This window comes from Lepidothrix coronata, unplaced genomic scaffold (assembly GCF_001604755.1).
Source record: "Lepidothrix coronata isolate B3197 unplaced genomic scaffold, Lepidothrix_coronata-1.0 Scaffold27, whole genome shotgun sequence".
NCBI classification, from domain to species: Eukaryota; Metazoa; Chordata; class Aves; order Passeriformes; family Pipridae; genus Lepidothrix; species Lepidothrix coronata.
Genome location: NW_016690207.1, coordinates 5,635,512 through 5,649,561, shown reverse-complemented (window position 1 = coordinate 5,649,561; position 14,050 = coordinate 5,635,512). Strand labels below are relative to the sequence as shown.

The 14,050-nt window shown below is 52.0% G+C and overlaps 1 protein-coding gene across 1 annotated transcript in view; it reads left to right on the top strand.

Moving 5' to 3' along the window:
* Positions 1 to 14,050, top strand: part of KIRREL3 (kin of IRRE like 3 (Drosophila)) — a 358,478-nt gene that overhangs the window by 265,995 nt on the left and 78,433 nt on the right. Inside the window, exon 4 of the mRNA XM_017809453.1 lies at positions 321 to 470. Coding sequence (XP_017664942.1) covers positions 321 to 470 — 150 coding nt within the window. The remainder of the gene's footprint in view (positions 1 to 320; positions 471 to 14,050) is intronic.

The window sequence follows — 14,050 nt, the reverse complement described above, 5'->3', positions numbered from 1 at the left end:
GGGAGGTGTCCCTGCCCATGGGAGGGTTGGGAGTAGATGATCTTTAAGGTCTATTCCAACCCTTAACATTGTGTGATTCCATGTTTCCTGAGGATTTCAGTTAACGCTCCTCCATCAGCACTTCTCTTTTGAACCTGTAGGGTGAAATGTGCAGTCTCCTTCCCAAATTTGGAAGGGTTCTCTCTCTCTCTCTTGGAGCTGGCTGCCAAGGAGGGGAGGAAGCTGCCTGGCTCCTGGGAATGTCTGGGGGGTGCTGGGGCTGTGCTCTCCATCCTCGAGCTCGTCGCTCCAGCTCCTGACCTGTGCACTGTGCCCGGCAGGTTACCCGCGCTACCTGGTGGTAGGAGACCATCTGTCGGGACAGCACCACTTGAAAATCCTGAGGGCTGATCTCCAGGATGACGCCGTGTACGAGTGCCAGGCCATCCAGGCTGCCATCCGATCCCGACCTGCCCGGCTGACCGTCCTGGGTGAGTCTCCCCGTCACTCCAGGGGGGATTTTTGTCCTGGTGGTCGCCCCGGGAGGCTTTGGGACAGAAGGTGTTGTTGCTCAATCAAGAGGAAATGGGAATGAATTCGTGGAAATTAATCCATGGTGAGAGCAGTGGGGGTGCAGCTCAGTCCTGAGAACGGGAGCAAGGGAAGCTGTTCAGGGAGTGAAGCACTTCAGGGATGGAGCACAGCAATCCTGGGATGAGTAACAGAGGCACCAAGTGTTTGGCACTTCAGCTCTGTGAATTTACACGCCAGCTGGAGAGTGCATGTCCATAAATTTAAGGATATGTAGAGTGTCAGTGTCATCACAATGATGCCCTTCCTGCAGCACTGCTCTGCAGCAGGACCAGGATGAATCCACCACTGGAGGAAAGGCTGGTTCCTCACTACTGCAGTATTTTCATCCTATCTTCATATTAATATTCGATCATCCTGCATTTCTCAGGAATTAATCCTTCCCATGAGCAGCACAGGAGGGTGTTGCATGGGATTGCAAACTAGGAGTGGCTCCCAAAATCTTATAAAGACTCTTTATGGGTGGGAGATGGGAGAGGAGCTCTGGCAGATCCAGAGGGCCCTGTTGGCAGCTGGTGCAGGGGGGTCTCCTCCCAGGAGTGCTGGGAAAAGGCTGCGTCAGCGAGGCTTCCCGGAACGCACGAGGCTTCCCGGAACGCACGAGGCTTCCGAGAAGTTAATGAAAATGAGATTTTTCTTGAAAAGCTTGGACAAAACCCAGCCTGTACTGCTGCTCCCAGATCCATCCTGATTATTCAACCCTCAAAGTTGAAACCATTTGCATACTGAAGTTTCTTTAAATTGAAGTTTGGATTTAGTTTTTTTTTTGCTGTTGGTTGGTTTGGGTTTTTTTTTTTTCCCCTGGGTAATTTCCAAGGGAAAAAGAAAAGCTTTTAAAAAGATGCAAGATTTTCAGTGCTTTTAGTCAGATCAGCACTAATTAGTTTTAAGCAGCCAAAAGAAGTGAGTTAAGGTACTGGCGATGGTTGAAGGTTCACCTCATCAGAGCCTGCACCTCCCCACAAAAACAAGTTCTAATTTTGGGGTTGCAGTTTCCCCTGTGCCTGTTTTTCTCTCTCCACAACTCTCCAACATTCCCTACCCCTGAACTTACACAGCTGCCATCCCTTCCTTCCCTGACCCCCACCATAATGATGATTTTCCTTTGATCCCTCCTTCTGCTCAATCAACCCCTGGCAGCAGCTCCGAGCTCTGACATGTGCCCACACATGAAAGAATCCCGGGAATGAGCCGGAGAGCGGGAACGTTGCCTTGCTCTCCGACAGCCCCTCCTTCACCCGGGCTCCCTCCTCCTGTTGTCAAAGTTGCCAGAGCCCAGACAAAAGAAATAATGTTATTTAATTAGAGCTAAAGATTTCAAAACTAATTTAGTCCCAGGGCGTACGTCAGAGCCGCCGCGAAGCGTTGATTGAGCAGAGAGATGTTTTTATGGATCAAAAGGAAATCGTTATTATCTTTGGGGTTATGGAATGTGTTGAATAGATGGTAGTTAATGTTTATGTGGATATACATGGTAGTTGCTAATTGGTACATTTACCTAAGATGTTCAGCAACTTATATTTGCAGAGTGTTTTCCTTTTAAGAAAATTAAAGTTACAGCATGTTCAGCTTAGGCCGAACTGGTGAGAAAATGGGGGTTTGGAACCCACTGGTGGCTCATCTTTCACTTTAGGTGTATTTATGCAGATGTTCTGGTGGGGAAAAAATGGTCATGACCCCAAGGCTGCCAGAGTTCAAGGAGTGTTTGGACAACATTCTCAGGCACAGGGTGGGATTGTTGGGGTGTCCCTGCAGGGCCAGGAGTTGGACTCGATGATCCTTGTGGATCCCTTCCAGTTTGGGCAATTCTGTGATTACATGAAATTTAGGGGGATTGGGGAGGTAGGAGGGATCATCCCATGCTTAGAGAGGGGCCGGGAGGTGGTTGGTGACCAGCAGCTCCCACTGTGCCACCTTTGGGGTGGGACAGTGTGTCCTGCAGCGCCGGCAGCGAGGGCAAAGCTGCCACGGGGAGGGGTCTGTGCTCTGTTTTAACCACCCCGGTGGAGGGGATAGAAATGGCACAGGAGGGGCAGGTGCCTCAACAGGCCGTGTTTTGGGAGCCAGCACTGGCTCTTGCAGCCGGTGCAATGTGCAGCCTGTCAGGCTGAACTCGCTGCGTGTCGCGTTTGTACAGAGCAAGGGAGGGACATTTCCGGCGGTTCCAGATGTGCAGTGCCACCAGCTGTGCACACACTGCTCCTCTTAGGAGCTGGTGCACAAGCCTATTTAGCTGTGAGCCAGGCAGCTGCTCCAGAGGGGTGTGGATCTCCCAGGTTTCCTCTCGCTGGGTTGGTAAGGGATGTGCCAAGGCTGCCTGCGCTGCCTCAATGGAAGATGCTTGTGGGGTGTTCCTTCATCCCTGTGTGCCCAGTTTCACCTGAGACTGCAGACATCACCTGAGCATCCCCGGATCTGGGACAGCTCTCAAGGAAAGGATTTGTCACAGACAGGGCAGAGCTGGGAGGGGCTGGTGACTGGGAGGGGCTGGTGACTGGGAGCCTGATTGCTGCTGGTTTGCCAACGACTCGAGGGGCTCATCAGCCAAGCTGGGTGTTGGAGGCAGTTTTGGGGAGCCCCATCCTGCTCCATCACCCCCAGCCTCATCTCTGGAAAATACCTTGCCTGTTATTTTTGCATGGGTTGGTGCTGCCTTGTCTATTCTTGCCAGCTTTTCCACTTCCTTGGTATCAAGATATCCCCTAATGCCTCCCAATCCGAGCACCAACTGCTGTCATTCATGTCTGACAACAGCTTTATGGGGCTGATGTCTCCTACTTCCCTGCTCAGATGCAGAGCTACACCATATTTTAATTAAATATTTAAGGTTTTGTCACATTGTTTTCAAATCTACATGGTTAAATGTAGTGGAACAGATCATTCCATAGCCTTGGAAGTCCAAACATTCGAATGGATGAGCCTATTAGTGTCATCAGCATCAGGGAAAAGCTTTTCTTTGTGGAGTCACAGCGACAAATATTCCTTGGGAATGTGGCTACAACCCATCCCAAAGCTGGAGGGCCCCCCTTCTCCGGTTCTCCCTCACCTTCCTGCTACCATTACCCAAACTGTCTGGGGAAGGAGTCACTGCCCAATGTTCTTGGGATCTCTGCCCCAGCAGGGAAGGCTGACAAAGCTGATGGGATGAGATTTGAGAGATATGGCAGCATCCATGTTTTCTGCAAGCAAAGGATGTCAAGGCAGTTTGACAGGGGAGCCCAAACCAGGGAGGCTTTGGGAAGCCACAGGAGGGCTATTTGCTACCTGGTACATCTTTTATGGCAGGGCTGCTTAATTTATGATCTATTTAACTAAGCCGGGGTATTAATTAAATAAAGTAAGAGCCTGATTAGGACCCGGAGAAATTTAAAAATAAAATCAGGCAGCAATCGAGCGAAATTGCAAAGCAAACACTTTGGCTGTAACCACTGGAGAGCTCCCTCTGGTCTTCCATCAAAGCTCCGAGCAGGGAGGGCAAATACAAGGGATTACATTGCCAGCAGATGTGTGTTGTTAAAATATGCATCTGCCAGCCGAGGAGCTGCAGGAGCCGCAGGGCTCGCTCGTGGATCCCCCCCCACTCGGGGGACCGGGAAGGAATTTGAGGCCCCTCCAGCCGAGCTGGGATTTGCAGACCCGTTAATTAGTGTTGAGTTCCCAGATCTCGGAGGCAGCCGAGAGAGGAGCAACTGTGAAGAGAGCACTGGCTTCCCCTGGAGGGAGCAGAGGGGAAGGGAGAGGAGAGCACGGGCTCATGGACCCTCAGTGACCGGGCTGGGCAGGACCCGCCGTGCTGGGAGGATGGAGGAGGCCAGGGAGAGTGGAGCAGGTGGATGATGAGCTGTTGGAAGCTGGATGGTTCCTCTCCTTCACTGGTGCCTTGGCAGGAGCATCCCGGGCCTGTCCTGGTCTGTCCTCCCAGCAGGAGATGTGACACCTCCAGCCCTGCCACGCGCACAGACTGTCCCGGGAAGCTCTTGCTTGTCACGGGGAAAAGGTTGGTGCCAGAGGTGCCAGTGGGAACTTGGTGGCAACCAGGAAAATGGGATATGAGGGTGTGAGGAGGGAGGCAGGGTTGCTACTTCCAGAGGCTTGAGGTGAATAATTGATAGGCAATTAACTTGTACCTTCACCTTTTATAGTCTAATTCCCTCCCTCCTCCCCCTCCATGGCCTCTTCTAATATTAACTCTGCCTTCACTTGTGTCCCATTAGGAATAAAGCTTTCTTAAATCAACATGAATTATTTAACTCTACAGATTAAGTTAATTTGGAGCCAGAGCTCCTGTCTCTGACAATGGCACAAGTCAGGGATGGGAGAAAAGGAGGGTCACTGGGGTGTCAAGTGCAAACACGTTCAATCACAACCATTTCCCTCTTTTTATTTCATTTTTTATTTTATTCCAATCCTCGTCCTTGCCAAGTCTTCCCAGTGCTGCCCTGCAGAGCAGAGGAAGCATTTCCATTAACAAAACGATGGCTGGCAGCTTGAGACATCTGCATTTCCCAGCTTTCCTGCTCTTTAGCAGAGTCTGATCAGGAAATAAAGAGGTTATGGCCTGGGAAAGGCCATTTTTCAGTATTTGTTTGTAATGCTGATCTGCAAGGAGGAAATGTAACGAGGTGATGTTTCAAATCCAGAAACTGTTCAGCTTGGAACCTTTTCTCCACACTTTTTAATAGAACTCAATTCTCTGAATGCAAAATTCAGAGCATGTAGAGCCGGGATGTCAATTCAGAACAAAAAAAAAAAGAAGTGATGAAAATGTGATCATTTTCTTCCAGACAGTCTCTTCTCCTTGAACAAGTTTGGGCCTTCACAAAGCTGCATTTTCTGCTGGGAATATTTTCAGTGGCAAAACAGCAACCGGCTCTGCTGGGAATGAAACAGAAACATCAAACAATCGAGCGCAAATCCCAAATAACCTAAATATTTGATGTCATGTCTGAGCAGCTTAAGTTTACAGCACTCTGAGCCAGCTCCCTTTGATAGCAGAGGGTGGCCGGGTTTCCTTGCTCGTGTCCCTGTGTGGCTCTGGGGTGGGAAGGCATCCCTGTGGGATTCACCGGGGCCAGCCAGGCAAAGCAGGGCTCTGTGCAAATTCCAGGGGAAAGGCAGTTCTGCCTCATGCAGCCTAGAGCTGGAAACCAGCCCAAGGAGAGGGACTGTGGGCTAAAAAACTGGGTCTAGAGATGGGTCATTCCAAGGTGGGTTTCATCCAGGTGTTGGGAAGTGCTGCTTCCTCCTTTCCAGGTCGTTGGCTCCCTGTCTGTCTGGAGGAGAAAGGCAGCAACTGCACCAGCTCCATTCTCTGTAGTCTGAAGGAGACAAGCAAAATTCCACCATCACATGGCCATGAAGCACATCCTGGCTGTGGTGTGGCCAAAGGTGAAACACTCCATGGGACACGTCCGCCTGTCTCAGGCTCTGCCGGTGTGGGAGCGGCACAATAACGACTTTCTGATTGTACAAATGGGGAGAAGGAAGTTAAGAAAGGGCTTTGTTTTACATTACGGGCATTAAAAATGATAAATAGCATCAGAATCATGGAATGGTTTGGGTTGGAGGGGCAGGGACACCTTCCACTAGCCCAGGTTGCTCCAAGCCCTGTCCAACCTGGCCTTGGACACTACCAGGGATCCAGGGGCAGCCACAGCTTCTCTGGGCAACCTGTGCCAGGGCCTCCCCACCCTCACAGCCAGGAATTCCTTCCCAATATCCCATCTAACCCTGCCCTCTGGCAGTGGGAAGCCATTCCCTGTGTCCTGTCCCTCCATCCCTTGTCCCAAGTCCCTCTCCAGCTCTCCTGGAGTCCCTTTAGGTACTGGAAGGGGCTCTCAGGTCTCCCTGGAGCCTTCCCTTCTCCAGGGTGAACCCCCCCAGCTCTCCCAGCCTGGCTCCAGAGCAGAGGGGCTCCAGCCCTTGGAGAATCTCTGTGGCCTCCTGGACCCACTCCGAAAGGTCCGTGTCCTTCCCGACAGGACAAGGTTGTATCTGAGCAGGGGCTGGTGTTTAATCACACAAGGGGAAGCTCAGCAGGGCCAGGCCAGCACTGAGCAGATGCTGCCTCTGTTCCCTCAAACCCTGCTCCAGGTTCTGGGCTCACACATTTGCAAAATTTCTGTTTTCTTAAAGCCCTGGGCCCCAGGGTTGGGTGATGCCGCCTCTCCCATCAAACCTCCCTGTCCTCAAATCCCCAGAGACACACCAGTGATCCTTCCAGCATGCTGAAGACTGAAGGACCACAGAGTAAACGGGAAGAGATGCAGCTGGGAATGATTAATGCCCGGGTTCCCACCCCAATCTGTGATTCCTTGTCTCGGGGCCGGGAGGGCATCACGGTCCTGACCCGTGTTCTTATCGAACACGAAGCGTTTGCCTTCTCTGCCCAGAGTCTGCAGGTCTGGACTCACCTGATGGATGCAAAGCACAGAGGGCTGATAAAAAAGCCTTTCTGATTCTCTGCCATCCCCTTCCCTCCCCCCAGCCCCTCTGGCTGGCTCTGCCACCCCCCTGCCCCTCGCACTAGAGCCATGAGCTGCGATGGCCGTGAGGTCGCTGTGAGGTGGTGTGGGGGTGTTTGCTGTGTGTCAGGATCCCTCTGTGCTCATCACTTGGACTTGTGTCTGCCCCCTCTCCTGCTCTGGGCACAACCCCCCAGTGTCCCAGCCCTAAATCCCCCCCTGTTTGCACAAACCACGGGGGAGCCAGAGCTCCCTCTGCATCGCACCAGCCTTTCCCTTCGCAGCACACGCTGCACCCAGCAGCTCCTGCTCTCTGCAATGCCTCTGGACAGGGGACATTATTCTGCTTCACGCCCTTTTGGATCGCTGACACCTTGCATTCGGCATCACCCGCACGTGCAGAGCTCTCTGTGCCGTGCACGCCCACGCACAATTCTCCCTCTTGCCAATCAAGACACAACTCCCCCATCCGCATCCTGCCCGTGCTCCTCTGGATCCGCATCTGGGCTCCCAGAGCTCCGCTGGTGCCTGTCCCAGGCACACACGGATGGGATATAGATCGGAGCGCCGGGTGTGCTCGGAGCCCGCTCAGCCCGCGGATCCGTCACCGCCGGCAGCTCGGCGGGTTGTTAGTGACCTGGCACGAGTATTGACTCCCTCTCCCCTTGTCAGCTGGCAGAGAGGAACGAGGCCCTCGGAGCGTGACATCACCTGAGCGACGGCCCCCGCTCTGCTATCGATCCCCCCGGGGAAAAATGACCCGGCGGCTCGGCGGGGCAGGACCAGCCGGGAGAGCGGAGGAGACGCTTTGGGAGAGGCTGCCTGGAGCCACCCCGGCTCTCTGCTGGTGCCCAGCCTGCAGGCTCGTGTTTTCCTGGCTCCAAGAGCTTTGCCAGCCCTCCTTGCACGCCTTGCACTTCCCTGCTCCGTGTTGTGTTGCCCGGCCTTGCCCCCTGAGCTGCTCTGCCAGCCTTGGGAGGGTTCAGCCCTCCCAGCCCAGCCCGTCCCAGCCCGTGGGGGAGGAAGGGTTGGGAACCCTGTGATGAATCTCTCTGTTACACGCACTTCCCAGTGGCTTTGGATGCCCCTGTCAGTGTGATGGATTTCAGCTTCCCGTCCAGAGGTAGGGCTGGGATGGGTTTGGGGCTGTGGCATTTCTTTTGGCTCACCTTGGGCTGCAACAGTGGATAGTCACGTCTGAATGAGTGACCTGTGGGTGTCCTTGGTAATTAAGAGGCGAATAACCACCCAAGCTCCAGGATATTCCTCACATGCCAAGGAAAGGTTGGATAAATGACCCTCTGGAAGGGGCTATTACTCTTTTTTTGACATTAAAGGTGCCTCGTGTGCTCAAATTTGCCTCTTCAGGTGGCTAAGAGAGGTGGAAAGTATGGACACAGCATTGGATGACCCAGCCAGGGCTCTCCAGCCTCCTCCTGCTCCTGGGAATTAGGTTGGTGCTCTCCCCTAGGACAGGCATGAAGCCACACAATCAGGTTCCTCTAAACTCCTCAACTCTGACCTCCACAGAGAGAGACAAGGGATTCATGGCAAATTATGGATTTAACACCTATGATGAATCCCCATTACAGCATGAAATGAGAAAGGAAAATGTAGCTAAATGGAAGATTTCCCCTGGGCAGCAGGAGGCTGCAGCTCATGAGAGGCTGGGGAAAATAGGATGAAAAAAATGAGGGGAAAAAAATAGAGAACTAGGAAAAAACATCTAAATGTTGCAAAACATTTGTAAGCCACTGCTTGCAGGTTAGTGAGGGTTAAAGGCCAGGGCTTAGACACGGGACACATCCAAGCTTTCCAACTCCATCCCTTCTGGTGTCGTGACAAGGGGAAATGAATGGTTGTTGATGATCCCTTGGGTGGTGGGAACAGCCAGTCCCCAGTCCCTGGGGTCAGGACCTGCCCTTCACTATGCTCTGAGTGTAGCCAGGCCCTGCATCAGTCATGTCCCTTTGGGAAATTCCAATGGATCACTAGAAGGATGAAAAAATACACTGAAAATTCACTTTTATCTTAGACTGTGCTCCTCACTCCCAAACGGGAGGTTTAATGCAGGCTTGGAGCAACCTGGTCTAGTGTAAGGAGTCCCTGTCCATGGCATGGGGTTGGAACAAGGTGAGCTTTAAGGTGCCTCCAAACCCAAACCAGTGTGGGATTCTGTGACTGTAGGATAATGCAGCTGGAGATGAATTCCCACAGGGAGAAGCAGTCAGTAGCTGGCACTGGGTGGCTTTGCTGGAAGTGTAGGAAGGAAGACAGGCTTTAGTGACAAAATATGGGTGGGGAAATGCTGGGAAGGGACACCCAACATCCTTGGCTGTATGGGCAGAAAGGGAATCCAGTGATTTATGGCCTCGATGGAAAAATGCACGTCCCGGGTTCCTTTCTGTGCTGCCAAAGCCTCCGTGTGCAACCTTGAGAGAGTCCTTCAGGCTCCAATCCCTCCCTTAAAGAAAGGGAAAAAGGAGCTGGGAGAGGCAGAAACAGGAAAGTTTGGGTTATGAGCACAGCCTGCCTCTTTCCCTGCGACGGGAGCGACATCCAGGGGGTTTGTGCAGCCGGTTGGTTATTCCAGGGCTGGGCCACGGCCAAGCACAAATGCTGCAGAGTCATAGCTGTGGAGACAAGTGTCTCCAATCTGCATTGAGTCATAAATCATGTAGGGGCTGAACTCTCCTCCCTGTGACCTGGCAGCACACGAGGAATCCTCTCACCATCCCCAGCTCACGGCAGCACAGAGGGATGGACACCGGACATCCCACGGATAATCCGGGAGCATCCACGTACCCAAGGTGCCTGTTTCTTATTCAGGTTGTTGCTAGGGAATTCTGCAGAGATTTCTCCTAGTGGGTGAGAAGTGACTTTCAAATCAGTGGCAGCACGAAAAAAAAAATCGTGATGGAAAAATAAGGGTCTTTCATGAGATCCCATTTAATTGCTAACGAAGCCAAAAATGGCAGCTCTCACATTTGGTTCACCAGCAAAACCCAGACAGCAGCTGCCCCGTTTGTATCTGATTCCAACTGGAAGGTTTAAAAGATGCAGGAGGTGTTTAATGATAATGATAATGATTTACATTTATATAGTGCCTTGTATCCACTGGGATCACAAAGTGCTTTATATATTTATGGATAAAAATATACCGGATAAGAAGCACTCCATCCATCACCAAATCACAGCCCCTTCCCCGGCAAGCTGTTCAGGAAAGAACTGCTGCATTTCCAGAATCACTCTCCCTCCTCACTGCTACAGCACTGGGGGGGCTGCACAGTAATTTTGTAATAAAACCAGGTGATAAAAACACTTTAGAAACAACAATGTCATAAAAAAGGAGAACCCTCAGTGTTATAAAACTGCACACAGAGGAACAGGAGGGGAAACTTGAGAGAGAGAGGGTTATAATGGCTTTAAAATGAAACAGAGTAGGTTTGGATTGGATACTGGGAAGAAATTGTTCCCTGTGAGGGTGGGGAGGCCTTGGCACAGGTTGCCCAGAGAAGCTGTGGCTGCCCCAGCCCTGGAAGTGTCCAAGGCCAGGTTGGACGGGGCTTGGAGCCACCTGGGATGGTGGGAGGTGTCCCTGCCCATGGCAGGGGGTGGAATGAGATGGGCTTTAAGGTCCCTTCCAACCCAAACCATTCTGGGATTCTGTTATAAATAGGGACTGTCACCATCCTGGAGATCAGCTCAGGAGGAGAAATGTCTTCCAGCTCCTCTGGGTTAGAAGGTGAAGAGTCTTGGCCCACAGCAGCAGCTCCAAAGGGCTGGCACCATCAGAGCTGGGTAGACAGGGACCTCCCAAGCTTGCTTTGGAGCTGACAAAACAAGTTTAAATCCTGACACCTGAGGCTCAAAAGATGCCTCAGTCTCCATGCCCTGCTTTGTGCTGCCCTGGGGTGGGTGCAATCCAGCCACCTTCCTTCTCCAGCTTCCCCAGTGAGCTCTGCCAGTGGCCCCGTGCTTTGGTGCCTGCCCTGAGGGGAGTGGATCCTTCCTAGCCCAAAATCCTCCTGCTGAAAGAAGCCACTCAGTCACACCCTTCTGATGGCAGCCTCTGGCTCAGCTGGGCCTGGGAAGCAGGAGAGGGGAGGGGAGGAAGGAAGGGAGAGAGAGAATTTGAGGCTCTTAGAGATGTTCATTCAAAATTCATAGGCGCAAAATTGCAGTCTGCATGGATTTGTTTCCTTTGGAAAATTACAGGAAACTACAGGCACCAACAACTGTTATTCAAATAGCCACTTTAGATGATTAGGATGGCAGGAGGCTGTACTTACACATGCAGACCCAATATAATCAGGCAGGGTGGGAAGGCAGGGCCAGGCAAAGGGAAGCTGGAGGAGCTGGGAAGCGTTAAGTGGCAGCAGGGGGGCTCTGTGGGAAAAGCCACAGGGCCAAATCCAGCCCCAGTGTTGGGGCTGAAGCAACAGAATCCAATTAGCTTCCAGGTTTGGGGTCCTAAGGAGAGCACAGAGGTCAGTGGTGAGTCCTGGGGGACATTTCTCACCCCCTGTGAAGATGGGGAGTGCACGGGTACAAGCACTGCTCCTGCTACAAGGTGTCTCCTCTCCCCTGCACCGTCATCATGGCCCAGAAATCACCACAGAATCCCAGAATCCCAGACTGGTTTGGGTTGGAAGGGACCTTAAAGCTCCTCTGGCTCCACGGGCAGGGACACCTTCCACTAGACCAGGTTGCTCAGAGCCCCAACCTCCAGAAAATCCCACTGCCACTGTCCCTCCTGTCCATCTTCATTCCAGCTTTGACCCTCCACCTGGTTCTCCCTCATTACTGACATCACTGAGATCACAGAATCCCAAAATCCCAGACTGGTTTTGGTTGGAAGGGACCTTAAAGCTCATCTAGTTCCATCCCCCTCCCATGGGCACCACCAGACCAGGTTGCTCAGGTGCACCCTCCTCCTCACCCCCTGCTCTCCTGCCTTCCAGCACAAACATGCAGCATCACTCCCCAGCCCCGTTATAAATCAAGAGGGAAAGTTTTCACCCACCCTAAATTTATTTAAAAAGAACAAGAAAAAAGAGCTTTAAAGCCCCTCACACGCCAAACCCTGAGCAAACACTGCTTTGAGGGTTGGCCTGCGGGTCAGCAGCGAAACGCAGGCAGAACATCTGAGCTGCTGAAGGGGGAAAACTGCATAATAATAAGAGTAAACTCTGTAGTACAAGTGGAAGGGAGAAGCTCCCAGATCCAGAGAGCTGCTTCTTTCCCTTTTGAAACGTTTCCCCGCAGTACCAGTGATGTCGTGCAGCACGGAGCAGCCAAGAGCACCTCACCCTCCTCCTGGCAGCGTCTCCCACCCAACCAAACCCCCTCTCCGGGGCTCCCATTCTCCTTCCCGGGGATGGAGAGCTTCCAGCAGCCTGTTCACGGGTGCCCCAAGGTGTCTGGGAGTGTTTGCACACAGGCGAGGGCCCATCTGCGGCTCCCCGGGCGCGTTGGCAGCCGCCGACGTGGAGCTTGGCAGGGCTGGAGCTGGAAGTGCCTGCAGGGAGCAGCAGGAATGTGGCTCCCAGGACCTGAGTGGGAGCCCTGGGGGGCCCTGAGCTGCCAGACCCCCAGCCCCAGCCACGCAGGAGCCCTGGGCCTGCCTCCTTTCCCTGGCTCCAAGGCCATGGGGGGCTTCAAGGGGGAATGGCTTTAAACTGAAAGAGATTTGGATTGGATATTGGGAAGAAATTGGATTCTGGGAAGGATTTCTTCCCTAGGAGGGTGGGGAGGCCCTGGCACAGGTTGCCCAGAGAAGCTGTGGCTGCCCCAGCCCTGGAAATGTCCAAGGCCAGGTTGGACAGGGCTTGGAGCAACCTGGGATGGTGGAAGGTGTCCCTGCCCATGGCAGGGGGTGGAACTGGATGAGCTTTAAGGTCCCTCCCAACCTGAACCATTCTGGGATTCCATGATTCTATGACTTCATGTACTACCAAGTTCTTCTCCTGGCAAGCCAGCCTTGTTCCAAAGCACTTGGAGGAAGGAAAAAGGTGGATGTGGATCTCTTGGAAGGGAGGGAGACCTAAAAGGACTGAGCAGGAGGTCTGGAAGGGGGTAACTTTCAAGCAGAGCCAACTCAGAAGGCAGCTTTGACATCCTGCATGTACAAGGAGACCTTTGCAGAGCCTCTGGACTCTCCTTAAACACGAGTTTCTCCCTCTCTGGTGCTTTTTGGGGTCACCCTGAGTGTGAGTTGGCTGGACACAGATGGTGAGGAGCTGCTTTGCACACTCCAGCCTCCCTTCCTTGTCTTTACAAGTGCTTTTCTCTTATCTTATAGTATTTTGCAAAACCTCACAAGCTTTTAGTGGCAAGACTTTTGCTAAGAGGCTGTTGATGACTCTGGAGTAGACAGCAGGAGGGCTTTAGTGACGTGTTCTCTTCCTTTCCATTGGAAAAAGCAGCTTATCTGCTTTGGAGAATACAGCTTCTTCCTCCTTATCCGTGCTGAAATCTTATCTAAACTGGTTCAGGTGGCAGAGCTGAGAGAAGGAAATAATTAAGCAAGACACAGGTGAAATGCTGACATTATTATTACTTAAATGGCCCAAACCTTTTACCTCGTGTATTTTTTATTATTATTTTACTTTTTTTCTTTATTGCTTCTGACACCTAACAAGGGATAAATCGGTTTTTCCAGGTTATCTCACCCATCCACACACATGCCACTTCACCCCCCCCTCCTCCCCACCCAAATATAAATCTCCTTTAACTGGTTCTGTTGGCAAGACAGAGAAATAATTAAGGCGAAGGTGGCTGCAGTGTTGATGTTATTACTGTAATGCAGCAGCCTGTTTAGTTTCTTTGCCAATGAAATGCAACCAGGGGAAAATCAGTTTTAAAGATTACCTCCCAGAGATGCAAATAAAGGAGCGGAAACCATGTAGTCAGGAAGAAATGGTCTCAAACTAGGAAACATTTCAAAGTCGGTGACAGTCTCTTAGGAGCTTTTAAGACCACAATTTACCTTTTGACTGCATTCTATTTTCTCT